We start from the raw sequence: 26,269 nt of genomic DNA, 5'->3' as shown, positions 1-26,269 counted from the left end.
TTCAATTATATAGTATATAATATTATATATAAAACCTGGGTCCCATATTCTCTGGCACTTTAAGGAACTAAAGAGATGAGTAACTATATTTCAGGCACAGCTCCCAAGTCTTCAGAACCTCTGACAATGAGGAGACCACCTCTCTTGAGCTTATACCCAACAGAAAAACATAATTTATGTAAGAACTTACCTGATAAATTCATTTCTTTCATATTGGCAAGTGTCCATGAGCTAGTGATGTATGGGATATACAACCCTACCAGGAGGGGCAAAGTTTCCCAAACCTCAAAATGCCTATAAATACACCCCTCACCACACCCACAATTCAGTATAACGAATAGCCAAGCAGTGGGGTGATAAAGAAAGGAGTAGAAAGCATCCACAAAAGAAATTTGGAAATAATTGTGCTTTATACAAAAAATCATAACCACCATAAAAAGGGTGGGACTCATGTACTCTTGCCAATATGAAAGAAATGAATTTATCAGGTAAGTTCTTACATAAATTATGTTTTCTTATAATAGCAATACCCAAGATGTAGATCTCCATGCAAGAGTCACTAGAGAGGGAGGGATAAAAATAAAAACAGCCATTTTCCGCTGAAAAAATTAATCCACAAACCAAAAAAATAAGTTTATTCTAATAAATGAAAGAAAAAAAACTTAAATCAAAAGCAGAAGAATCAAACTGAAACAGCTGCCTGAAGAACTTTTCTACCAAAAACGGCTTCTGAAGAAGCAAATACATCAAAACGGTAGAATTTAGTAAATGTATGCAGAGAGGACCAAGTTGCCGCTTTGCAAATCTGATCAACTGAAGCTTCATTCTTAAAAGCCCACGAAGTGGAGACTGATCTAGTAGAATGAGCTGTAATTCTCTGAGGCGGGGCCTGACCAAACTCCAAATAAGCTTGATGAATCAAAAGTTTTAACCAAGAAGCCAAGGAAATAGCAGAAGCCTTCTGACCTTTCCTAGGACCAGAAAATAAAACAAATAGACTGGAAGTCTTCCTGAAATCTTTAGTAGCTGCCACATAATATTTCAAAGCTCTTACCACATCCAAAGAATGTAAGGATCTTTCCAAAGAAATCTTAGGATTAGGACACAAGGAAGGGACAACAATTTCTCTACTTATGTTGTTAGAATTCACAACCTTAGATAAAAATTGAAAAGAAGTCCGCAAAACTGCCTTATCCTGATGAAAAATCAGAAAAGGAGACTCACAAGAGCAGATAGCTCAGAAACTCTTCTAGCAGAAGAGAAAGCCAAAAGGAACAACACTTTCCAAGAAAGTAGTTTAATGTCCAAAGAATGCAAAGGCTCAAATGGAGGAGCCTGTAAAGCCTTCAAAACCAAATTAAGACTCCAAGGAGGAGAAATTGATTTAATGACAGGCTTAATACGAACTAAAGCCTGTACAAAACAGTGAATATCAGGAAGTATAGCAATCTTTCTGTGAAATAAAACAAAGAGCAGAGATTTGTCCCTTCAAGGAACTTGCAGACAAACCCTTATCCAAACCATCCTGAAGAAACTGTAAAATTCTAGGAATTCTAAAAGAATGCCAAGAGAATTTATGAGAAGAACACCATGACATGTAAGTCGCCCAAACTCTATAATAAATCTTTCTAGAGACAGATTTACAAGCTTGTAACATAGTATTAATCACTGAGTCAGAGAAACCTCTATGACTTAGAACTAAGCGTTCAATTTCCATACCTTCAAATTTAATGATTTGAGAGCCTGATGGAAAAACGGACCTTGAGACAGTAGGTCTGGCCTTAACGGAAGTGGCCAAGACTGGCAACTGGATATCCGAACCAGATCCGCATACCAAAATCTGTGTGGCCATGCTGGAGCCACCAGCAACACAAACGATTGTTCCATGATGATTTTGGAGATCACTCTTGGAAGGAGAACTAGCGGCGGGAAAATGTAAGCAAGATGATAACACCAAGGAAGTGTCAGCGCATCCACTGCATCCACTGCTTCCGCCTGAACATCCCTGGACCTGGACAGGTATCTGGGAAGTTTCTTGTTTAGATGAGAGGCCATGAGATCTATCTCTGGAAGCCCCCACATCTGAACAATCAGAAAACCACTCCCCTGGATGTAAAGTCTGACAACTGAGATAATCCGCCTCCCAATTGTCTACACTTGGGATATGCACCGCAAAGATTAGACAGGAGCTAGATTCTGCCCAAGCAAGTATCCAAGATACTTCTTTCATAGCTTGGGGACTGTGAGTCCCACCCTGATGATTGACATATGCCACTGTTGTGATATTGTCTGTCTGAAAACAAATTAACGGTTCTCTCTTTAACAGAGGCCAAAACTGAAGAGCTCTGAGAATTGCACGGAGTTCTAAAATATTTATTGGTAATCTTTGTATAATCCCTGCACCATTGGTTCAGCATACAAAGCTGTAGAGGTCTCATGTGAAAACGAGCTGTCATGATACAATCATGTGGAGTAGTTGATACCTGGGTTGGCTACTCAGCAGAGGAGGTATTGTCTCAGCCTGGAAGTGAACTGTTTGTTCTGTGTGTGTGGAATCTGTATTCAGAGAAGCTGTGGGCTGAGCCCCTTCTCCCTCCTTAGCCTAGTGATGTAGTGTAAAGGAATGCAGAACGCTCCTCCCCTTGGAGACTGATAGTGGTAGTTAAAGGGACTGTCTAGACCAAAATAAACTTTCATGATTCAGATAGAGCATGTAATTTTAAACAATTTTCCAATTTACTTTTATCACCAATTTGGCTTTGTTCTCTTGGTATTCTTAGTTGAAAGCTTAACCTAGGAGGTTCATATGCTAATTTCTTAGGCCTTGAAGCCCACCTCTTTCAGATTGCATTTTAACAGTTTTTCACCACTAGAGGGTGTTAGTTCACATATTTCATATAGATAACACTGTGCTCGTGAAGTAATCTGGGAGCAGGCACTGATTGGCTAGACTGCAAGTCTGTCAAAAGAACTGAAAAAAGGGGCAGTTTGCAGAGGCTTAGATACAAGATAATCACAGAGGTTAAAAGTATATTAATATAACTGTGTTGGTTATGCAAAACTGGGAAATGGGTAATAAAGGGATTATATATATCTTTTAAAACAATAAAAATTCTGGTGTAGACTGTCCCTTTAAGACTTGTTGGCATTGGCTGAAGTCGTCGTAAATTATAACCCGGGCGTTGTCTTTGACAAGACAAAGAGAATATGTTTTAAGTTTTGCAACAGCAAGGTTTTTTGGTCAGAACTGCCCTGGGGATTCAAGTGACCATAACATCTGGAATGGCAGCTCTCCACGTATCTAAAGGAACTTGGTAATAAGATATTGTGTGTAATTGTTTTTCATGTCCCATTTTCTTTTTAAAGAACTGTAGCTTTGCATTTGTATGTTATTTTGAATGTCTTTATAATTTTGCACTGTGTAACCTGTATTGATATTTTTGTTATTAAACGCATAGAAAATCTCATTCTGTCTTTGGGCTCTAATATCCGAATTCACACTCCTGTTGAGACAAAGTTAAAGGCACGTTACCCAAGTATTAAATAGTGTGAGTTTTTAGGGGATCCCCAGAACTCCCCTTTAATTTAAAAGTTCTGGTGGTGGCAGCAGAGAAATTGTTAGAGCAGCGTGGACAAGATCTGGGGTTAATGTGGTGGCTCCTTTAAGGTCCTTTTGCAGAGTTGCAAGGATAAGGGAACCAGAGCTGTGTGCCATTAACCCCTTCATGCCCACGCCCCTCTATTGTGACGCTGAGGCTTGATTCGTCACACAAGCAAAGGGGATCGCATCCGATGTTGAAGTCATGAGACCTAAAACTTCCATGCACATAGCCACTGAAGGGAATGACTGAGACTGAAGGTGCCGGCAGGCTGCAACCAATTTTAAACGTCTCTTGTCTGTTAGAGACAGAGTCATGGACACTGAATCTATCTGGAAGCCTAAAAAGGTGACCCTTGTCTGAGGAATCAAGAAACTTTTTGGTAAATTGATCCTCCAACCATGTTTCCGAAGAAACAACAATAGTTGATTCATGTGAGATTCTGCAGAACGTAAAGACTGAGCTAGTACCAAGATATCGTCCAAATAAGGAAACACCGCAATAACCTGTTCTGATTACAGAGAGTAGGGCACCTAGAACCTTTGAAAAGATTCTTGGAGCTGTTGCTAGGCCAAATGGAAGAGCAACAAATTAGTAATGCTTGTCTAGAAAAGAGAATCTCAGGAACTGATAATGTTCTGGATGAATCAGAATATGAAGGTATGCATCCTGCAAGTCTATTGTGGACATATAATGTCCTTGCTGAACAAAAGGCAGAATAGTCCTTATAGTCACCATCTTGAAAGTTGGTACTCTTACATAACTATTCAAAATTTTCAGATCCAGAACTGGTCTGAATAAATTTTCCTTCTTTGGGACAATGAATAGATTTGAATAAAACCCCAAACCTTGTTCCTGAAAAGGAACTGGCATGATTACCCCTGAAGACTCCAGGTCTGAAACACACTTCAGGAAAGCCTGAGCTTTTACTGGATTTGCTGGGATACGTGAGAGAAAAAATCTTCACAGGAGGTCTTACTCTGAATCCTATTCGATACCCTTGAGAGACAATGCTCTGAATCCATTGATTTTGGACAGAATTTATCCAAATATCCTTGAAAACCCTTAATCTATCGCCTACCAGCTGAGCTGGAATGAGGGCCGCACCTTCATGCGGACTTAGGGGCTGACTTTGGTTTCTTAAATGGCTTGGATTTATTCCAATTTGAGGAAGGCTTCCAATTGGAAACAGATTCCTTGGGGGAAGGATTGAGTTTTTGTTCCTTATTTTGACGAAAGGAACGAAAATGGTTAGAAGCCTTAGATTTACCCTTAGGTTTTTTATCCTGAGGCAGAAAAACTCCCTTTCCCCCAGTAACAGTTGAAATAATAGAATCCAACTGAGAACCAAATAAATTATTACATTGGAAAGAAAGAGATAGTAATTCATAGGTATATCATGTACATTAGAAGTTGAAGGAACTGCAACTGGCAATGTACTATTACTGATGGACACTATCTGCATGTAAAAGTTTATCATGACAACTATTACAAATGACATTCGGCTAAATAATTTCCACAATCTTACAACAAATGCACTTAGCCTTAGAACCGATGTCAGGCAGCAATGTTCCAGCAGAAACGTCTGAGGCAGGATCAGATTGAGACATCTTGCAAAATGTAAAAGAAAAAACAACATATAAAGCAAAATTATCAATTTCCTTATATGACAGTTTCAGGAATGGGAAAAAAATGCAAATAGCATAGCCCTCTGATAGAGAAAAAGGCAAGAGGCAAACATCAATGGGGTATTAAAAAAATAAAAAAGTTTGGCGCCAAGTAAGGCGCACAACGTAACGGAAAACTTTTTTGGCGCCAATAATAACCAGAAATGACACACTCGCGTCACTAATGATGCAACTGTGTGTAAGGCTTTGGCGTCAACTATGACGCCGGAAAGGACGAAGTTGCCTCAGACGTATTTTTCTCGCCAAAAAAATTCTCGCGCCAAGAATGACGCAATAAAGTTTAGCATTTGGCGCACCCGCGGGCCTAATACCACCCGCAATTTGCAAGAAAGTAGTCAATTGAAAAAAAAGAATAAACCCCAGGTAAGAAAAAATTTTCTTTAAAAAATGTTTTTTACCCCAAATATGAAACTGACAGTCTGCAGAAGGAAATACATGAACCAGGCTCATGGCAAATATAAGTACAATACATATATTTAGAACTTTATATAAATGCATAAAGTGCCAAACCATAGCTGATGTGTCTTAAGTAATAAAAAACATACTTACCGAAAAAGACACCCATCCACATATAGCAGATAGCCAAACCAGTACTGAAACAGTTATCAGTAGAGGTAATGGTAAATTGAGAGTATATCGTCGATCTGAAAAGGGAGGTAGGAGATGAATCTCTACCACCGATAACAGAGAACCTATGAAATAGACTGCCGTTAGGGATATCATTGTATTCAATAAGTGATACTCCCTCACGTCCCTCTGACATTCACTGTATTTTGAGAGGAATCGGGCTTCAACAATGCTGAGAAGCGCATATCAACGTAGAAATCTTAGCACAAACTTACTTCACCACCTCCTTCACCAGAGACTGTTTGGATAAACTTAAAATAACTAGGTATATACCCACCTATGCAAAACTACTTAGAGCTGTAATAATAATTCAGCAATCATTTTGAAGGATTAAACTGGGGGAAAAAAACATTTAGATGCAATTTAAAATCACCTCCCAATGGTAAATACTAATTTTAATGCAATAAAACTGCCTTAGACACGACATCAAACACCCTTTGCTATGATATGTAGCATTTTTAGGAAAATCTAGTTATCCTAGTTTCATGTACGATCTCAGACTTAAGCCTTATGCTTTTAACTACTAAACACAGAGGAAGACCACCCTGTGAGGAAAAAAATGAGATCCCTTATATGAAAGGTTATTTCACTCTTAAATGTGGGTCCAAAACCCCTTCTAATATGTAGGTTATCACAGTAATAATAATGATCACCTGCATCACTAAGGTTCAGGTTTTTTTATAAAGGGAACAGAGTCTCTTTCAGCGTAACCAAGACCTCTTTCACTGGTTGGTGATTTCCATAATAAATGGCAGCCAGCTAACTAATTATACTATCCTTAAAGGGACATGAAACCCAGTTGTTTTTTTTCATGGTCCAATTTTAAACAACTTTACAATTTAATGCTATTATCTAATTTGCTTCCATCTCTGGGTATTGTTTGTGGAAGGAACAGCAATGACTACTGGGAGCTAGCTAAAAAGTCATTGACAAGAGGCATGTATGTGCAGCCACAAATAAGCAGCTTCTGAGCCTATCTAGGTATACTTTTTTTTAAACAAAGAATACAAAGACCGCAAAACAAATTGAATAGAAATAAATAGAAAAGTTGTTTAACCTCTTGAGTGCCAAAGACTGCTCTGAGCCATCGCAAATTGTCTCAATCAGGTGCCGTCTCTAGCACTCTCCCACCTTGAGGGAGATCTGGGGACTCCCACCCGCTCCTACCCCAGCGCTCGGGCCTCTATAGTGACAGACATCACCGGGGCTTCACGTTTTGCGCAATGACGTCACCCCGCAACTTTATTTAAAAATCACAATGAAAAGTATGGGGAAAGGGGGCATGCTGCTTAGAAGCCTGTATCTCAGGCATCTAAGCAGCTACAGACCCCCAGAACCCACCGTTGGAAAGGTAATCGCCTAACCTTTCCAACGGTATAAGTCTTGGGGATCTGGAAAATTAGCACTCAAAGGGTTAAAATGGTATGCGCTATCAAAATCATTTCCCTGTAAAAAGAGCATACAAACCACATCCTTTGTGAATTTTTTTTTTATGGATTGTAAGAAAATGAGTTAACAGATTAAGTATACTTTTATTTCAGTGGACATAAGAAACAAGCTAACTATACTGCAGGGCTCGACAAACCCAGGAATTTACCCCTGGCTCCTATCTTCTTGAGTTATTTGCCATATATCTATATACAACTACCACTGTTTTGCTCCTAAAACAATGTCTGGCTCCTAAGTACTCTATACAGGCTTTTAATTTTTAAATAGATTTATCGAGTACTGAGCTATAATGTATAAAACACTAAAGGGAAGTTTACACCAACAACAAAATATTGCTTTATTTTAACGCTAGAATTGCTTCAGATAAGAAGCACAATAACAGTGACAGCTTCACAGAGTTCTAAATTAAAGTGTGGGGTAAGGCCACTCATACACAGAAGATAACAAAAACTCACTTAGGCAAAGGGAGCTCAGGAATGTGGTCAATTCGGACAAGTTGCCTTATGCGGAAGCGACACAGATGCTGCAAAGACTTCACGTTGCTGAAACGGGACACAGGATACAGAAGCTGCACTGGGGTGGGAGGAAGACCTGTAGAAGGATAAAAACAGGATGAGAGAGTTGAAGATGATCAGGAGCTGACAGGCAAGATCACAGAGAGCATACACATGAAAACCATCTAGTGCTTATAGTTACTGACCTGGGACCCGTGAGCGCAGAAAATACAGGAACTTCCCATTCTTAGAGTGCATAATAGCCCGTTTGATAAATTCCACCACAGACTGACAGCGATCTTCAAACTTGGGATGACACCAGAGACTGAATGTGCCTGCACAATTTGAACACACAGAGAAACAATCAGACTACCGAATATAATCAGATATAGTGACTATATTTTATTCTTATTGTAACACCATGTACTTGTGGCACAGTGCCTATATAGGAACAGAGATTATTTAACAACAAACACCAAAAAATAAAAAGGAAGAATAAAGCATTTTAAAGTGTCTCTTTTAGAAGCAACAATATCCCATTAGAGGGAATTAAATGTACATAGAAAACATCAAGGTCCTTACACTGCAGTGATGCATACATGTGAATAATCAAAGGGCTGCACACATGGCTAAAGTCACTGCCCTCACCTCTGTAGTGTTCCATGCGTGTGTGGTGGGTGATGCCTTGAGAGCGGAAACTCAAACTCAGAATGTATCGCGGATCTGAGCTGTCTCGCACCAAGAAGGAACCATCTGGCTTCCCTTTCAATTTCATTTCAGCATCTTCCCAGTTCATTGGACCCCAGTACCAGCCACACTATAAAATAGGAGGTAAACTATTCAGAGCAGTGAAGAGGATGTAGTCTAAAAGGGAAATGTGGAGCTAGGGAAAGAAGTATATGAGCATGTATAGTAAATAAATGGGAAGTACAGAAAGATTCATACAATTATGACTCCATCAGAAAATTACAGCATAGCTTTCCCACCCCCATAGTAGGTTGGCAATACCCTGCTGACCTTCTCCAGCTCACGCAGGCTGGCAGCAAAGCTACTGGGGTCCTGTCGTAACAGAGGGCACTGCAAGGGCTGAACCAGTGGAACTGGAACACACTCTGGTGGTCTGAGAGGAACCAATCGTGGCAAAGGGTCTGCAAGGGAAGGAAACGCACTTTCAATTAAAGAATCTGTATACTATGGCTATATCTATGCTAAGCCATAATTGCTTGCATGCTATATTTTGGATCTTCTTGTTTTAAAAACGACTGTGAGAAATCCTATTTTAAAGCAGAAGAATATTAATGTCTGCATTTGGAACACATAACTTATACTATGAAATATTCAATTACCGGCGTTAAATCTTAAAGAAACATTAAATATAGTATAATTGCGTTATCAATAAATCAATAACACTCTGAATTTCAAATGTGTAGTAGATTTCTCTCTGACAAATGTCAAAATGTACGTTTATTTGCCATCCCTTTGTATCATGTGACAGCCATCAGCCAATCAGACTATAAACTGAGAACTTTTACACATGCTCAGTAGTAGCTGATTCTCAAAATGTGTGCATATAAAAATACTGTGCACAATTTGATAATGTCAGTAAATTGTAAGGCCTCTAAACTATTTGGTTTATCTGAATCATGTTTAATTTTGACTTTAGCTTCCTTTTAAACTATATTCAATTACTGTAAACCCCTTATCATGTAAGCCTACGAGCTTAGCTGCTTTGTAGATCACTTTCATGAGAGATGATTTACAACAGTGTAACTCTTGGCAGGGCCCGCTAACCCTTTATCTCCCATAACTGTCACCTTGCATATTAGACCTATGTCTTTAGTGCTGCGGAATCTGTTGGCGCTCTACAAATAATTAATAAAAAATAATAAATGTATATAATTACTACTTCCTTGCAATTTTCCTTGGCAAATACTGCAGTTTACTTTAGAAATTACACTGAAGATATTTTCAATACTTTATTGAATCCACTAAAAGGAATTCTCTCAAAGAGGATAAATATAGCAGTAAATTTTAAGTTCACACAGGAATAGGGCCATCAATTCCTCCTGTATTTGTTAGTCAAATTTTGTCTATTCTCTTAAAAGATTTTAGACACCAATCAGAAAATGCTACCCAGGTGTAAATTAGAAAGTTGCTTAAAATTGCCTGCTCTTTCTGAATCATAAAAGTTTAATTTTGACTATTCCTTTAAAACAAAATTTATGCTTACCTGATAAATTTCTTTCTTTTGCGATGTACCGAGTCCACGGTTTCATCCTTACTTGTGGGATATTATCCTTCCTAACAGGAAGTGGTAAAGAGAGCACCCACAGCAGAGCTGTCTATATAGCTCCCCCCTTAACTCCACCCTCCAGTCATTCGACCGAAGGCCAAGGAAGAAAATGGAGAAACTATAAGGTGCAGAGGTGACTGAAGTTTTCAATAAAAAAAAAATACTGTGTCTTGAATAGATAGGGCGGGCCGTGGACTCGGTACATCGCAAAAGAAAGAAATTTATCAGGTAAGCATAAATTTTGTTTTCTTTTGCATGATGTACCGAGTCCACGGTTTCTTCCTTACTTGTGGGATAGCAATACCAAAGCTTTAGGACACGGATGAAGGGAGGGACAAGACAGGAACCTAAACGGAAGGCACCACTGCTTGCAAAACCTTTCTCCCAAAAATAGCCTCCGAAGAAGCAAAAGTATCAAATTTGTAAAAGTTTGAAAAGGTATGGAGCGAAGACCAAGTCGCAGCCTTAAAAATCTGTTCAACAGAAGCATCATTTTTAAAAGCCCATGTGGAAGCTACCGCTCTAGTAGAATGAGCTGTAATCATTTCAGGAGGCTGCTGTCCAGCAGTCTCATAAGCCAAACGGATGATGCTTTTCAGCCAAAAGGAAAGAGAGGTAGCCGTAGCCTTTTGACCCCGACGCTTTCCAGAATAGACAACAAACAATGAAAATGTTTGACGAAAATCTTTGGTTGCCTGCAAATAAAACTTCAAAGCACGAACTACGTCCAAGTTGTGCAACAGACGTTCCTTCTTAGAAGGATTAGGACACAGAGAAGGAACAATAATTTCCTGATTGATATTCCTGTTAGTAACAACCTTAGGAAGGAACCCAGGTTTGGTACGCAAAACCACCTTATCAGCATGAAAAACAAGATAAGGCGAGTCACATTGTAATGCAGACAGTTCAGAAACTCTTCGAGCTGAAGAGATAGCAACTAGGAATAGAACTTTCCAAGATAGAAGCTTAATATCTATGGAATGCATGGGTTCAAACGGAACCCCCTGGAGCACTTTAAGAACTAAATTTAGAATCAATGGCAGAGCAACAGGTTTACATGTAGGCTTGATTCTAACTAAAGCCTGACAAAAAGCCTGAACGTCTGGGACATCTGCCAGACGCTTGTGCAATAGAATAGACAAAGCAGATATCTGTCCTTTTAAGGAACTAGCTGACAATCCTTTCTCCAATCCCTCTTGAAGAAAGGACAAAATCCTAGGAATCCTGATCTTACTCCATGAGTAGCCTTTGGATTCGCACCAAAAAAGATATTTACGCCATATCTTATGATAGATCTTCCTGGTGACAGGCTTTCGAGCCTGAATCAAGGTATCTATGACCGACTCGGAGAAACCCCGCTTTGATAAAATCAAGCGTTCAATCTCCAAGCAGTTGCAGAGAAATTAGATTTGGATGCTTGAACGGACCTTGAATCAGAAGGTCCTGTCTGAACAAAAATTTTCTTTAGGAGACCCTCTAATTTTTTATCCATAGGATCTTTTGAAGATAAAATAAAACTAACAGTTTAACACCTCTCACTTTACCCTTCCTGCTTAGAGCCGGCAAAGAGAATGACTGGGGGGTGGAGTTAAGGGGGGGGGGCTATATAGACAGCTCTGCTGTGGGAGCTCTCTTTGCCACTTCCTGTTAGGAAGGATAATATCCCACAAGTAAGGATGAAACCGTGGACTCGGTACTTCATGCAAAAGAAAGACACTTCTCCACATGGCTCAGCAGGTTATGATTTTATTTACATAACCCCAGAGGCAGAACTTTTTTCATTTTCTGTGACGAGATGTTTTTTAGTGAAAAATTGTCTGCAGTGTCTTTAAGAAGCTGGTGTTGCTGTGTTTTTGCCCTTACTCGGTGTGCATGAGGACAGGTCAGGTTCATGTACATCCTGTGTATACACCATATACACACACTATATATATATATATATATATATATATATATATATATATATATATATATATATATATATATATATATATACATACACACACACCACATATGTGCACATGGGCATCTGGATGGGAAGGGGACATATGCCTCCCACTGGAATTTGGTTCTCTGTATATTAAAAAAAACTCACTTAATTAACTTTTTTATATCAATGAGACTTTAGAAAAACAAAAAAAGTGTACGAAAAGCAAATTTATCATGCTGCATATTATGCCACTGAACTGATTTTTAAGGGCATTTTATTTTTTTGTTTCCTCCAATTACATACTTTTTTTCTCTGAGAACCCATGTATGTGCATATTAATTACCAATAAGTGAATACAGAGCATCTTTAAATCCCTTTCATTAAGGATTATTGTTTTTTTTCCAGGTGCAAAGAGAGAGACACACCACTTGTATAAGTGGTGTACTGTTTTTCAGTTAATCGGCACTGATAGAATAACACCTGAATCCCTCAACACAAACATATGCTCCTCAATTAAACATTCTTTAATAAAATCCCAGTGTTTGCTGACCCTTTACTTTAAGAACAATCTCCTCTTGTGACATTTTCCCCATAAATTCCCTGATAACATTGGTACCTCTATTATTAAGTTTATTGCTACTTCATTAACAACTAGTTGAATGCAGATCCCATGCTACTGAAGTACTGTGGAGCAATCTACATACGGCTAACTACCTAGTCTCACCGTTTCCATGGGCTCTTTTGCACAGATCTGCCCCTAAGTCCTGCACACATCTCCTACTGCAGCACATTGCATATTCTTGGAGACCAGCAATGTGCGCTCTGACTCAGCAGCGTATCACCTACGGCACGTCTTAGGACTATGATTTACATTCCGTGGGCTCATTACACAGACCTGCCCCTGCATTAATAATTCAATAGCGCCGAGCGGTGGTGCGGCGGTAGTGTGAGTAGAGGGCTGAGTGAGAGCTGGAAAAGAAGCTAGCGCACAACAAATCTTTACATTGCACACATCTCCTACTGAAGCACATTATAAACTGGGTTTCAATTTACAACGGTTTCGATTTACAACCATTCCTTCTGGAACCTAACCCTGGCGTAAACTGAGGGCTACCTGTATATAAGTTTAGCATTCTAAATTATTTTTAAACACACAAATATGTTCTTTTCTGCTTTCCCGAAAAGGTTGCACTATGCAGATAAGGCATGCAATTTAAACAACTTTCCAATTTACTTTTGTCATCAAACTTGCTATGTTCCCTTGGTATTCTTTGTTGGAAACTAAACCTAGGCAAGCTCTGATTTCTAAATGGCTGAAGGCCGCCTCTTATCTCAGTGCATTGTGCTCACTCCCATGGAGTTATGAGTCACTATTGATTGGCTAAATTTCAAGTCTGTCAAAAGAACTGAGATAAAGGGGCATTCTGCAGATGCTTAGATACAAGGTAATCACATAGCTAAACAGCTTATTATGTAACAGTTTTGGTTATGCAAAACAGGAGAATGGGAAATAAAGGGATTATCTTTTTAAACAATACAAATTTTTGTGTAGACTGTCCCTTTAAATCTAATTTTTTTTTTAATCCGATTAATCGAAAAAATAATCGGCCAACTAATCGATTATGAAAATAGTTAGTTGCAGCCCTACTTCCAAATCTGTGGCCCTTTATTAAAGGGATACTGAACCCAAATAGTTTCTTTCATGATTCAGATAGAGCATGCAATTTTAAGCAACTTTCTATTTTACTCCTATTATGAATTTCTTCGTTCTCTTGCTATCTTTATTTGAAGAAGAAGGCATCTAAGCTAAGGGAGCCAGCCAATTTTTGGTTCAGACCTCTGGGCAGCACTTTTTTATTGGTTGGTGAATTTATCCACCACTCAGCAGGAACAATCCAGGTTGTTCACCAAAAATGGGTCGGTATCTAAACTTACATTCTTGCTTTTCAAATAAAGATACCAAGAGAATGAAGAAAATTTGATAATAGGAGTAAATTAGAAAGTTGCTTAAAATTGCATGCTCTATCTGAATCACAAAAGAAACAATTTGGGTTCATTGTCCCTTTAAGTACCACTGATATTGTACCTTACGATCTAGGCAGAGAAATATAAAGAACCCCGGCTTTAGAGAGGAAAAAACAATGCTGAAGCTCTGTTAATAGAGCAGGGCAACTGATGTATTAACAGCCAGAAGGTATTTAGTTTAAAACATGAAACCCAATTTTTTCAGCGAAACACAGCTTTTGCTTCGGACCTACAGTGCTCAGTATCTCCTGAGCAGTACTCCTACTATGCGTTTGGTTTGACAGATAATTTTGACAACTGTTCATGAATGGAAATTCGTTAAAGTTAAATTAGTAGCTAGCACTACATGCCAGCAGCAGCACAAAATATATATATATATATATATATATATATTTCTTCTGTTAAGTGTGATCAGTCCACGGGTCATCATTACTTCTGGGATATTACTCCTCCCCAACAGGAAGTGCAAGAGGATTCACCCAGCAGAGCTGCATATAGCTCCTCCCCTCTACGTCACTCCCAGTCATTCTCTTGCACCCAACGACTAGATAGGATGTGTGAGAGGACTATGGTGATTATACTTAGTTTTATATCTTCAATCAAAAGTTTATTATTTTAAAATAGCACCGGAGTGTGTTATTACCTCTCTGGCAGAGTTTGAAGAAGAATCTACCAGAGTTTTGCTATGATTTTAGCCGGAGTAGTTAAGATCATATTGCTGTTCTCGGCCATCTGAGGAGTGAGGTAAACTTCAGATCAGGGGACAGCGGGCAGATGAATCTGCATAGAGGTATGTAGCAGTTTTTATTTTCTGACAATGGAATTGATGAGAAAATCCTGCCATACCGATATAATGTCATGTATGTATACTTTACACTTCAGTATTCTGGGGAATGGTACTTCCCTAGAATTACACTGTAAGAAATACATAAAGCTGTTTAATAACTAGAGATTATGTTTAACGTTTTTGCTGGAATGTAAAATAGTTTTCATTTGCTGAGGTACTGTGTGAATAAATGTTTGGGCACTATTTTTCCACTTGGCAGTTGCTTAATCTGTTTTTCTGACAGTTTCTGTTCTCCCTCACTGCTGTGTGTGAGGGGGAGGGGCCGTTTTTTGGCGCTTTTACTATGCATCAAATATTTCAGTCAGCAACTCATTGTATTCCCTGCATGATCCGGTTCATCTCTACAGAGCTCAGGGGTCTTCAAAACTTATTTTGAGGGAGGTAATTTCTCTCAGCAGAGCTGTGAGAATTATAGTTTGACTGAGATAAAAAACGTTTATTCTGTAATTTGTTTCCTGCTTTCAGAATTTGTTATCTTTGCTAATGGGATTAAACCTTTGCTAAAGTTGTGTTGTTTACAAGGATTGAGGCTATAACTGTTTCAATTTATTAATTTTCAACTGTCATAGATCTTCTGTGCTTCTTAAAGGCACAGTACGTTTTAATATTATTCTAATTGAATTGTATTTCCAAGTTGCAAGTTTATTTGCTAGTGTGTTAAACATGTCTGATTCAGAGGATGATACCTGTGTCATTTGTTGCAATGCCAAAGTGGAGCCCAATAGAAATTTATGTACTAACTGTATTGATGCTACTTTAAATAAAAGTCAATCTGTACAAATTGAACAAATTTCACCAAACAACGAGGGGAGAGTTATGCCGACTAACTCGCCTCACGTGTCAGTACCTACATCTCCCGCTCAGAGGGAGGTGCGTGATATTGTAGCGCCGAGTACATCTGGGCGGCCATTACAAATCACATTACAGGATATGGCTACTGTTATGACTGAGGTTTTGGCTAAATTACCAGAACTAAGAGGTAAGCGTGATCACTCTGGGGTGAGAACAGAGTGCGCTGATAATATTAGGGCCATGTCAGACACTGCGTCACAGGTGGCAGAACATGAGGACGGAGAACTTCATTCTGTGGGTGACGGTTCTGATCCAGACAGACTGGATTCAGATATTTCAAATTTTAAATTTAAACTGGAAAACCTCTGTGTATTACTAGGGGAGGTGTTAGCGGCTCTGAATGATTGTAACACAGTTGCAATACCAGAGAAAATGTGTAGGTTGGATAAATATTTTGCGGTACCGACGAGTACTGAGGTTTTTCCTATACCTAAGAGACTTACTGAAATTGTTACTAAGGAGTGGGATAGACCCGGTGTGCCGTTCTCACCCCCTCCGATATTTAGAAAAATGTTTCCAATAGACGCCACCACAAGGGACTTATGGCAAACGGTCCCTAAGGTGGAGGGAGCAGTTTCTACCTTAGCTAAGCGTACCACTATCCCGGTGGAGGATAGCTGTGCTTTTTCAGATCCAATGGATAAAAAGTTAGAGGGTTACCTTAAGAAAATGTTTGTTCAACAAGGTTTTATATTGCAACCCCTTGCATGCATTGCGCCGATCACGGCTGCAGCGGCATTCTGGATTGAGTCTCTGGAAGAGAACATTGGTTCAGCTACTCTGGACGACATTACGGACAGGCTTAGAGTCCTTAAACTAGCTAATTCATTCATTTCGGAGGCCGTAGTACATCTTACTAAACTTACGGCGAAGAATTCAGGATTCGCCATTCAGGCACGCAGGGCGCTGTGGCTAAAATCCTGGTCAGCTGATGTTACTTCTAAGTCTAAATTGCTTAATATACCTTTCAAAGGGCAGACCTTATTCGGGCCCGGGTTGAAAGAGATTATCGCTGACATTACAGGAGGTAAAGGCCATGCCCTGCCTCAGGACAAAGCCAAAGCCAAGACTAGACAGTCTAATTTTCGTTCCTTTCGTAATTTCAAAGCAGGAGCATCATCAACTTCCGCTGCACCAAAACAGGAAGGAGCTGTTGCTCGCTACAGACAAGGCTGGAAACCTAACCAGTCCTGGAACAAGGGCAAGCAGACTAGGAAACCTGCTGCTGCCCCTAAAACAGCATGAATTGAGGGCCCCCGATCCGGGATCGGATCTAGTGGGGGGCAGACTTTCTCTCTTCGCCCAGGCTTGGGCAAGAGATGTTCAGGATCCCTGGGCGCTAGAGATAATATCTCAGGGATACCTTCTGGACTTCAAATACTCTCCTCCAAGAGAGAGATTTAATCTGTCAAGATTGTCAACAATCCAGACAAAGAAAGAGGCGTTTCTACGCTGCGTACAAGAGCTCTTGTTAATGGGAGTAATCCATCCAGTTCCACGATCGGAACAGGGACAGGGGTTTTACTCAAATCTGTTTGTGGTTCCCAAAAAAGAGGGAACTTTCAGACCAATCCTGGACTTAAAGATCCTAAACAAATTCCTAAGAGTTCCATCGTTCAAGATGGAGACTATTCGGACAATTTTACCTATGATCCAAGAGGGTCAATACATGACCACTGTAGATTTAAAAGATGCTTACCTTCACATACCGATTCACAAAGATCATTATCGGTACCTAAGGTTTGCCTTCCTAGACAGGCATTACCAGTTTGTGGCTCTTCCTTTCGGATTGGCTACAGCTCCAAGAATCTTCACAAAGGTTCTGGGTGCTCTTCTGGCGGTACTAAGACCGCGGGGAATCTCGGTAGCTCCATACCTAGACGACATTCTGATACAAGCTTCAAGCTTTCAAACTGCCAAGTCTCATACAGAGTTAGTGCTGGCATTTCTAAGGTCACATGGATGGAAGGTGAACAAAAAGAAAAGTTCACTCGTTCCACTCACAAGAGTTCCCTTCCTGGGGACTCTTATAGATTCTGTAGAAATGAAGATTTACCTGACAGAGGACAGGCTAACAAGACTTCAAAGTGCTTGCCGCACCCTTCATTCCATTCAACACCCGTCAGTGGCTCAATGCATGGAGGTAATCGGCTTAATGGTAGCGGCAATGGACATAGTACCCTTTGCACGCTTACACCTCAGACCACTGCAACTGTGCATGCTAAGTCAGTGGAATGGGGATTACTCAGACTTATCCCCTTCTCTGAATCTGGATCAAGAGACCAGAAATTCTCTTCTATGGTGGCTTTCTCGGCCACATCTGTCCAGGGCGATGCCATTCAGCAGACCAGACTGGACAATTGTAACAACAGACGCCAGCCTTCTAGGTTGGGGTGCCGTCTGGAATTCTCTGAAGGCTCAGGGACAATGGAGTCAGGAGGAGAGTCTCCTGCCAATAAACATTCTGGAATTGAGAGCAGTTCTCAATGCCCTCCTGGCTTGGCCCCAGTTGACAACTCGGGGGTTCATCAGGTTTCAGTCGGACAACATCACGACTGTAGCTTACATCAACCATCAGGGAGGGACAAGAAGCTCCCTAGCTATGTTGGAAGTATCAAAGATAATTTGCTGGGCAGAGTCTCACTCTTGCCACCTGTCAGCAATCCACATCCCGGGAGTGGAGAACTGGGAGGCGGATTTCTTAAGTCGTCAGACTTTTCATCCGGGGGAGTGGGAACTTCATCCGGAGGTCTTTGCCCAAATACTTCGACGTTGGGGCAAACCAGAGATAGATCTCATGGCGTCTCGACAGAACGCCAAGCTTCCTCGTTACGGGTCCAGATCCAGGGATCCAGGAGCAGTCCTGATAGATGCTCTGACAGCACCTTGGGACTTCAGGATGGCTTACGTGTTTCCACCCTTCCCGTTGCTTCCTCGATTGATTGCCAGAATCAAACAAGAGAGAGCATCAGTGATTCTAATAGCACCTGCGTGGCCACGCAGGACTTGGTATGCAGACCTGGTGGACATGTCATCCTGTCCACCTTGGTCTCTACCTCTGAAACAGGACCTTCTGATACAGGGTCCCTTCAAACATCAAAATCTAACTTCTCTGAAGCTGACTGCTTGGAAATTGAACGCTTGATTTTATCAAGACGTGGATTTTCTGAGTCAGTTATTGATACCTTAATACAGGCTAGGAAACCTGTTACCAGAAAGATTTACCATAAGATATGGCGTAAATACCTATATTGGTGTGAATCCAAAGGTTACTCTTGGAGTAAGGTTAGGATTCCTAGGATATTGTCTTTTCTACAAGAAGGTTTAGAAAAGGGTTTATCTGCTAGTTCATTAAAGGGACAGATCTCAGCTCTGTCCATTCTGTTACACAAACGTCTGTCAGAAGTTCCTGACGTCCAGGCTTTTTGTCAGGCTTTGGCCAGAATTAAGCCTGTGTTTAAAACTGTTGCTCCACCATGGAGTTTAAACCTTGTTCTTAATGTTTTACAGGGCGTTCCGTTTGAACCCCTTCATTCCATTGATATAAAGTTGTTATCTTGGAAAGTTCTATTTTTAATGGCTATTTCCTCGGCTCGAAGAGTCTCTGAATTATCAGCCTTACATTGTGATTCTCCTTATTTGATTTTTCATTCGGATAAGGTAGTCCTGCGTACCAAACCTGGGTTCTTACCTAAGGTAGTTACTAACAGGAATATCAATCAAGAGATTGTTGTTCCTTCTTTATGCCCAAATCCTTCTTCAAAGAAGGAACGTCTACTGCACAACCTGGATGTAGTCCGTGCTCTAAAATTTTACTTACAGGCAACTAAGGAATTTCGACAAACGTCTTCTCTGTTTGTCATTTACTCTGGGCAGAGGAGAGGTCAAAAGGCTTCCGCTACCTCTCTTTCTTTTTGGCTTCGTAGCATAATTCGTTTAGCTTATGAGACTGCTGGACAGCAGCCTCCTGAAAGAATTACAGCTCATTCTACTAGAGCTGTGGCTTCCACTTGGGCCTTCAAGAATGAGGCCTCTGTTGAACAGATTTGCAAGGCTGCAACTTGGTCTTCGCTTCATACTTTTTCCAAATTTGACAAATTTGACACTTTTGCTTCATCGGAGGCTATTTTTGGGAGAAAGGTTCTTCAGGCAGTGGTTCCTTCTGTATAAAGAGCCTGCCTATCCCACCCGTCATCCGTGTACTTTTGCTTTGGTATTGGTATCCCAGAAGTAATGATGACCCGTGGACTGATCACACTTAACAGAAGAAAACATAATTTATGCTTACCTGATAAATTCCTTTCTTCTGTAGTGTGATCAGTCCACGGCCCGCCCTGTTTTTTAAGGCAGGTAAATATTTTTTAATTTATACTCCAGTCACCACTTCACCCTTGGCTTTTCCTTTCTCGTTGGTACTTGGTCGAATGACTGGGAGTGACGTAGAGGGGAGGAGCTATATGCAGCTCTGCTGGGTGAATCCTCTTGCACTTCCTGTTGGGGAGGAGTAATATCCCAGAAGTAATGATGACCCGTGGACTGATCACACTACAGAAGAAAGGAATTTATCAGGTAAGCATAAATTATGTTTTTTTTTTTTTTTCTGTATTTTTGATAGGGTCAGGATTGGTCAAGAACAAAACTGAAATTTCTATACTTGAGGGTTATTAGATAAATCAATCGTCTGACAATACAACTGCTGGATATAGTTATTGAATAGAGTGCAACTTAAACTTCTAAAACCTTTCCTACCTAAATAGTGTAAGTATGAACTTTCCTACCTGCAGAAAAGCATTTTAAACCTTTACAGTAGCTGATTTAACGGCATGAAAATATATATATATATATATATATCTATCTAACCAGACTCAGAAAAGAATTTCAGATACATTATCATGCTCATCTGAAACAGTGTAATTAATAGGTCATGTATCAAATGTATTGCTTAAAAGGGACATTAAGCGGCTGGGCACAACTACAGCTACTCACCATGCTATTTTTTTCCTTTCTGTGCTGCCAGCTCTCTTCAGAACTGTTCTCTTATTTTAATCCCTAACTGGTGCCATTTGGACAAGTTCCACATTGTTATACTGGGTGCCGCTATCATGCGGCTTATGTAGTCCTGCACTATGTGACAGAAGCAGTGTGCATTGACTGATCAGTGACTTTGCCAGCTTTACTGGGCACTGCAGGTTAGAGTGCATGATACAGAGTGGGATTACATTTTTGAAGTAGCTGCATTGCTGTATATTATTTATTTGGCCTTTTTATGTTATGTAACTTTTAAACTATGTATAAAATGTAAACTTAACCCTTTTGCATTGTGTGCACTAAGTTTAAATGCAAATTACAGATGTGAAAGTGTTTATTAATCTGTGGACATTCGTCACAGGGTGCAAAAATGCATGAGCTCAGAGAGAGACGGTATCACCCTGAATGAAACTGTGGAGCTTTACCAACAGGCACCTGTAAAAAGTTAAAAGAAGAGAATACCTCTGAAGAGCCACTACAGGAAAGGAAACAATAGCATGGTGCATAGTGAACATTTGGTTGAAGTTTTGTCCAGCAGTTTAATATCCCTTTAAGAAAAAAAACTTGGTCCTAAACAGCCACAGCATTATAATTTAAATATCACAAGAAGAGTATATGTAAAAGTAGCATGATTCCTGAGTTATAGATACAGCTAATTATTGAAAACACACTGATCTTTTAATTTATGTGCGTCACACTGAATGTCTATGGGTCCAATTATAAAGGGGGGTTTTCTTTTTTTTAAATCAACTGTTTTTATTAATGATTTTCAACTAGGTGTACAGAGAGTTCATATTCACAGATATTTTACATCTCAATTTACATCATGCCAATTACAGAGATAATAATATTAAAAAAGAGATTCTATTACATCAGCATACATCAACATTTCGTTCAGCGCATAACAGCTTAGAATTTAGTATGTTCAAGGCACGTAATGGCATTCTATCTCAAAGCAATCTGTCTCAGAGCTCTCGGAAATGCCCCAGTTATTTAAGGAAGTCAATAATTTACCATACCTGTTAACATTAAGCTAAAAGCTATAATCCAATTTAAACCTTGTCTAATAAAAAGTGACACAGTATTTCACTTGTTGGAAGCTATCATTTCAGCATCAACAGTTCAGAGTTAGGGTTTCCCTTGTTCCCAAATGTACTTAAAGGGACAGTCTAGGCCAAAATAAACTTTCATGATTCAGATAGAGCATGTCATTTTAAACAATTTTCCAATTTACTTTTATCACCAATTTTGCTTTGTTATCTTGGTATTCTTAGTTGAAAGCTTAATCTAGGAGGTTCATATGCTAATTTCTTAGACCTTGAAGGCCACCTCTTTTCAGAATGCATTTGAACAGTTTTTCACCACTAGACGGTGTTAGTTCACGTATTTCATATAGATAACACTGTGCTCGTGCAGGTGAAGTTATCTGGGAGCAGGCAGTGATTGGCTAAACTGCAAGTCTGTCAAAAGAACTGAAGTAAAGGGGCAGTTTGCAGAGGCTTAGATACAAGATAATCACAGAGGTTAAAAGTATATTATTATAACTGTGTTGGTTATGCAACACTGGGGAATGGGTAATAAAGGGATTATCTATCTTTTAAAACAACAAAAATTCTGGTGTAGACTGTCCCTTTAATGTCTGCAATAAAATCGTGCCTACCTTGAAAGATGTAGTGTATTTGCTCTAGCGCTAAGATGTGGTCCACTTCTCTCAACCACATCAAAAAATTAGGGGTCTGTGTTGATTTCCAAAATCTAGGTATTAGGCGCTTAGCGCCATTAAGTAGGCAACGAAATAGATGCTTACGGTATATGCAGGGGATAGGGGGAGTATCTTGCAACAAAACTATAATAGGAGAGAGTGTGATAGTGAGCCCTAAAGTAGTGTTAATGCATTTTGAGATGTCTGTCCAGTATGTCTGCATGAGAGGGCATGACCACCAAATATGTGACAAAGTTCCAGATCCACCACAGTGTCTCCAACAAAAAGGAGGAGGAATTTTGGAAGATACTATGGAGCCGCTGCGGGGTTAGGTACCACCTGAATAATAGCTTGTAGTTCATTTCAGCGAACACCAAGGAAAGGGACGACTTTTTAAGGTCCATAAAAATGTGGCTCCATTGCGCCTCAGAGAGGACGGCACCCAATTCCTTCTACCATTTAAGTATATAGGAGGGTCTCTTAGCTGGAAAGGAACCTCTAAGTAATTTGTATATTATGGAGATATGTGATTTTACCATGGTGGGGGTGGTGCATAATGTTTCAAAGGAATTAAGGGGTCTGGTGAGGTCCTTTATGGCAGGACTGTTTGTTATAGCATGTCTTATCTGTAAATAGGGGAACCAGAGATGAAATGGGGGGCCCAGCAGTTGGGCGAGTTCCAGTTGCGGTCGAATTTGTCCTTTGGAAAGTACTAGGTGCGCTGGAATATTGGAGGGAGAATTTGCGATAATCGGAATTTGCAAGGAGTGTGTATGTAGTAGGAGAAGAATATTGAGGAGAGGGGTGAGGGTATGGTCGAGATTCATTTATCAAAGGTGAGGGTTTTATCCCACACTCTGTGTGGCAGCTACATAATAGTTTGTATAGGCTTTTGGAGGTCTGTGGTTGGGCATAGTCCAGGCACAGATCTCCCAGATTATAACCTCTGATTAGAGAGGATTCTAATTGTACCCAAGGCTTGTTGTGATGGAAATGTTTCCATGCTACTATTAGATCTAGGAGAGCTGCTCTGTAGTATGCAATAAGATTCGGAGCACCTAATCCACCATGCTCTATCGAGGTATTAGGTGTTTTTAGTGACTCTGGTACGTTTCTGAGCCCAAATAAAAGAATCAAACATTTTCTGTTGTTGCAATAAGTACGAGGCAGGGACATCTAGTGGGAGGACCTGAAACAGGTTAAGAAATTTAGGAATGAGGTTCATTATGAGGGCATTAACACGGCCCATCCAAGAAAGATGGCCCTGTCTATGCCATGCTTCGAGGGAAATCTGCACTTCTTTTTGGAGAGGGATATAATGGAGGTCGAACAGATAAGACTGTAGGAGAAATATCTATTCCCAGATAACATTTTATTTGTGATTTGGAATGAAGTATGTGTCTTAATAAAGTTAACAACTTCTTCTGAGATGTGAAGAGGCATTAACTTAGATTTCTCCATATTAACTGAGAAATTCGAAACCTCTTCATATTCTTCTAGTTCCATGAGCAGCTCTGGTAGTGAGGTGGATATGGAGCGCAAAGAGAATAGGATATCGTCTGCATATAGAAGGCATTTTTGCTGAGACAAGCCCAAGATTGTACCCTCAATCCGGTCATTGTGTCTAACCCTGTTAGCTAGTACCTCCACCGTCAGGGCGAATAGCAAGGGGGGAAAGGGGGCATCCCTGCCTCGTACCGTTTCTAATGGGGATCTTCTGGGATAAAGTGCTATTGGCGCTAATCCTAGCAACTGGGCCATTATAAAAGTGCTTTGACACGTGCAACAAATGTATCTGAAAAGCCAAACCTCGACCGGGTGGGCCCACGAAAAATCCCAGTCCACCCTGTCGAATGCTTTTTCCGCGTCCGTGGAAAGTAAGATTACAGGGGTTTTAGTGGTGTTGGCTGTGAATATAGTTTGAAGGACACGAATAGTATTATCCTTAGCCTCTCTTCTAAAAATAAAACCCACTTGATCGGTATGAATTAGGTTAGGGAGAATGTTGCTTAATCTAGAAACTATTAATTTGGCATATAATTTGATATCAACGTTAATCAAAGATATAGGGTGATAGTTGGAAACCTGTTCTGCATCCTTTCCTGGTTTTGGAATAACCGTTATTGTGGCTTCCAAAAGGGATTGAGGCAGAGGACAATCCTGTTCTAGTGAGTTATACATTGTGAGGAGGTGGGGACTCAGGTGGGTTTTAAATAGATGGAAAAATTTAGGGGTAAACCCATCTGGGCCTGGGGCTTTACCTAGGGGGAGCTTATTAATTGCTATAAGTATTTCCTGTAAAGTAAACTGAGTCAAGAAATTCACTATCTTCTTCGGAAAGGGTAGGAAGTTGGGATTGCGAGAGGTAGGTATTAATCATATAAAGTTTAGTTTCCGGATGTGGGGTCGGGAGATTGTATAAGGAGGAGTAATAGTTAGCAAATTGTTTAACTATTTCTATGTTTTTAGAAAGGTAAGATCCAGTAGGATTTGAAATTTTTGAGATAAAGGTTTTATATTGTTTCTTTTTGAGAGACCTGGCCATCAGACGGCCAGTTTTATTGCTTTCAATGTAAAATTTAGACTTGGATGTTATTGCACGCAAGTGGACATTCTTAATTAAGTACTGGTTGAGAGCCTCTCTGGCCAACTGTGACTGCGATAGGAGCTGTGGGCAAAGGGGATTCTGTTTCAACGCGGTTTCACCGTTTTGGAAAGTAGTCGTTAAGGTTAAGTATTGTGCCGCCCTCTGTTTGCGAAGTTTGTATGTATGGCCCAATATCACCTCCCCTGAAATAACATTTGTAGGCCTCCCAGTTATTGGTGGCCAAGGTAACCATAGGATCATTAAAAGTAAACAATTTGGCGTTTTTTTCCATTACATCTGTGGTAATCAGTGGGTCTGAGAATATATGGTCATTAAGCTTTGAGTGTTGTTGGTGTTGTGGCCTACAAGACCAGGCAAAGATGGAGCCAACCATGCTGTGATCGGACCATGAGGTGAGATATATAGTCTAGAGTCGATTAGTGTAGACTGTGTGTTCTGGTCACATAGGATGTAGTCAATGCGAGAGTAAGAGAGTGTTGAGGGTGGGAGAAAAATCTTTAGTGTCAGGATGAGAGATCCTCCATGTGTCAAAAAGGGGGATTGTCCTAATAGCTTGCCAATTAGCTTTTATTTGGTTATAACGTATATAAGATTTACCTGCAGATGTATCTAGTGCTGGGTTAATTGGGAAGTTGAAGTAATCTCCTATCAGTATTGGGCCTTTAGAGATGTCCATTAATTTATTAGTTACTGTGTGGAAGAAGGAAGGAGAGGGGCTATTAGGAGCATATATGTTGGCCAATTTTATAGGTCTGCCGTAATATAAACCAACTAGAATCAATATTCTACCCTCACGGTCTTGGTATTTATTTAGGAGAACGAAGGGAGTATTCCTTCTAAAAGAGATGCAAACTTATGTTTTGACGGTCCTGAATTCAGGAAGTGCTGGTCATAATATAAATGCGAGAGGGTGGGCTCATTGGTTTTCTTAAAATGTGTCTCTTGAACCATTATGATGTCCATTTGCTTTTTGAAGAAGTCATGGAACGCTATGGAGCGCTTCTGTGGGGACAGAAAGCCGTTAACATTTTGCGTGGCAATTTTGAGTTGGCTTACTATAGGATGATGTGCCATATGTGCCTAGGTGAGGAAATCAAAAAAAAAAAAAAGTTAACTAGAGAAAGAAA

The 26,269-nt window shown here is 40.0% G+C and overlaps 1 protein-coding gene across 2 annotated transcripts in view; it reads right to left on the bottom strand.

Moving 5' to 3' along the window:
* SOCS7 (suppressor of cytokine signaling 7) overlaps positions 1-26,269 on the bottom strand; it is a 133,947-nt gene that overhangs the window by 78,453 nt on the left and 29,225 nt on the right. For both annotated transcript variants that reach the window (XM_053697704.1, XM_053697710.1), the window contains 4 exons: positions 8,875-9,005; positions 8,506-8,674; positions 8,064-8,192; positions 7,819-7,954 (listed from right to left, as the gene is read on the bottom strand). In XM_053697704.1, coding sequence (XP_053553679.1) covers positions 7,819-7,954; positions 8,064-8,192; positions 8,506-8,674; positions 8,875-9,005 — 565 coding nt within the window. The remainder of the gene's footprint in view (positions 1-7,818; positions 7,955-8,063; positions 8,193-8,505; positions 8,675-8,874; positions 9,006-26,269) is intronic.

The sequence above is a fragment of the Bombina bombina genome, chromosome 1 (genome assembly GCF_027579735.1).
Source record: "Bombina bombina isolate aBomBom1 chromosome 1, aBomBom1.pri, whole genome shotgun sequence".
Lineage (NCBI taxonomy): Eukaryota > Metazoa > Chordata > Amphibia > Anura > Bombinatoridae > Bombina > Bombina bombina.
Note: the sequence above shows the minus strand (reverse complement) of the source record. Positions and strands in the feature narration are given on the sequence as shown.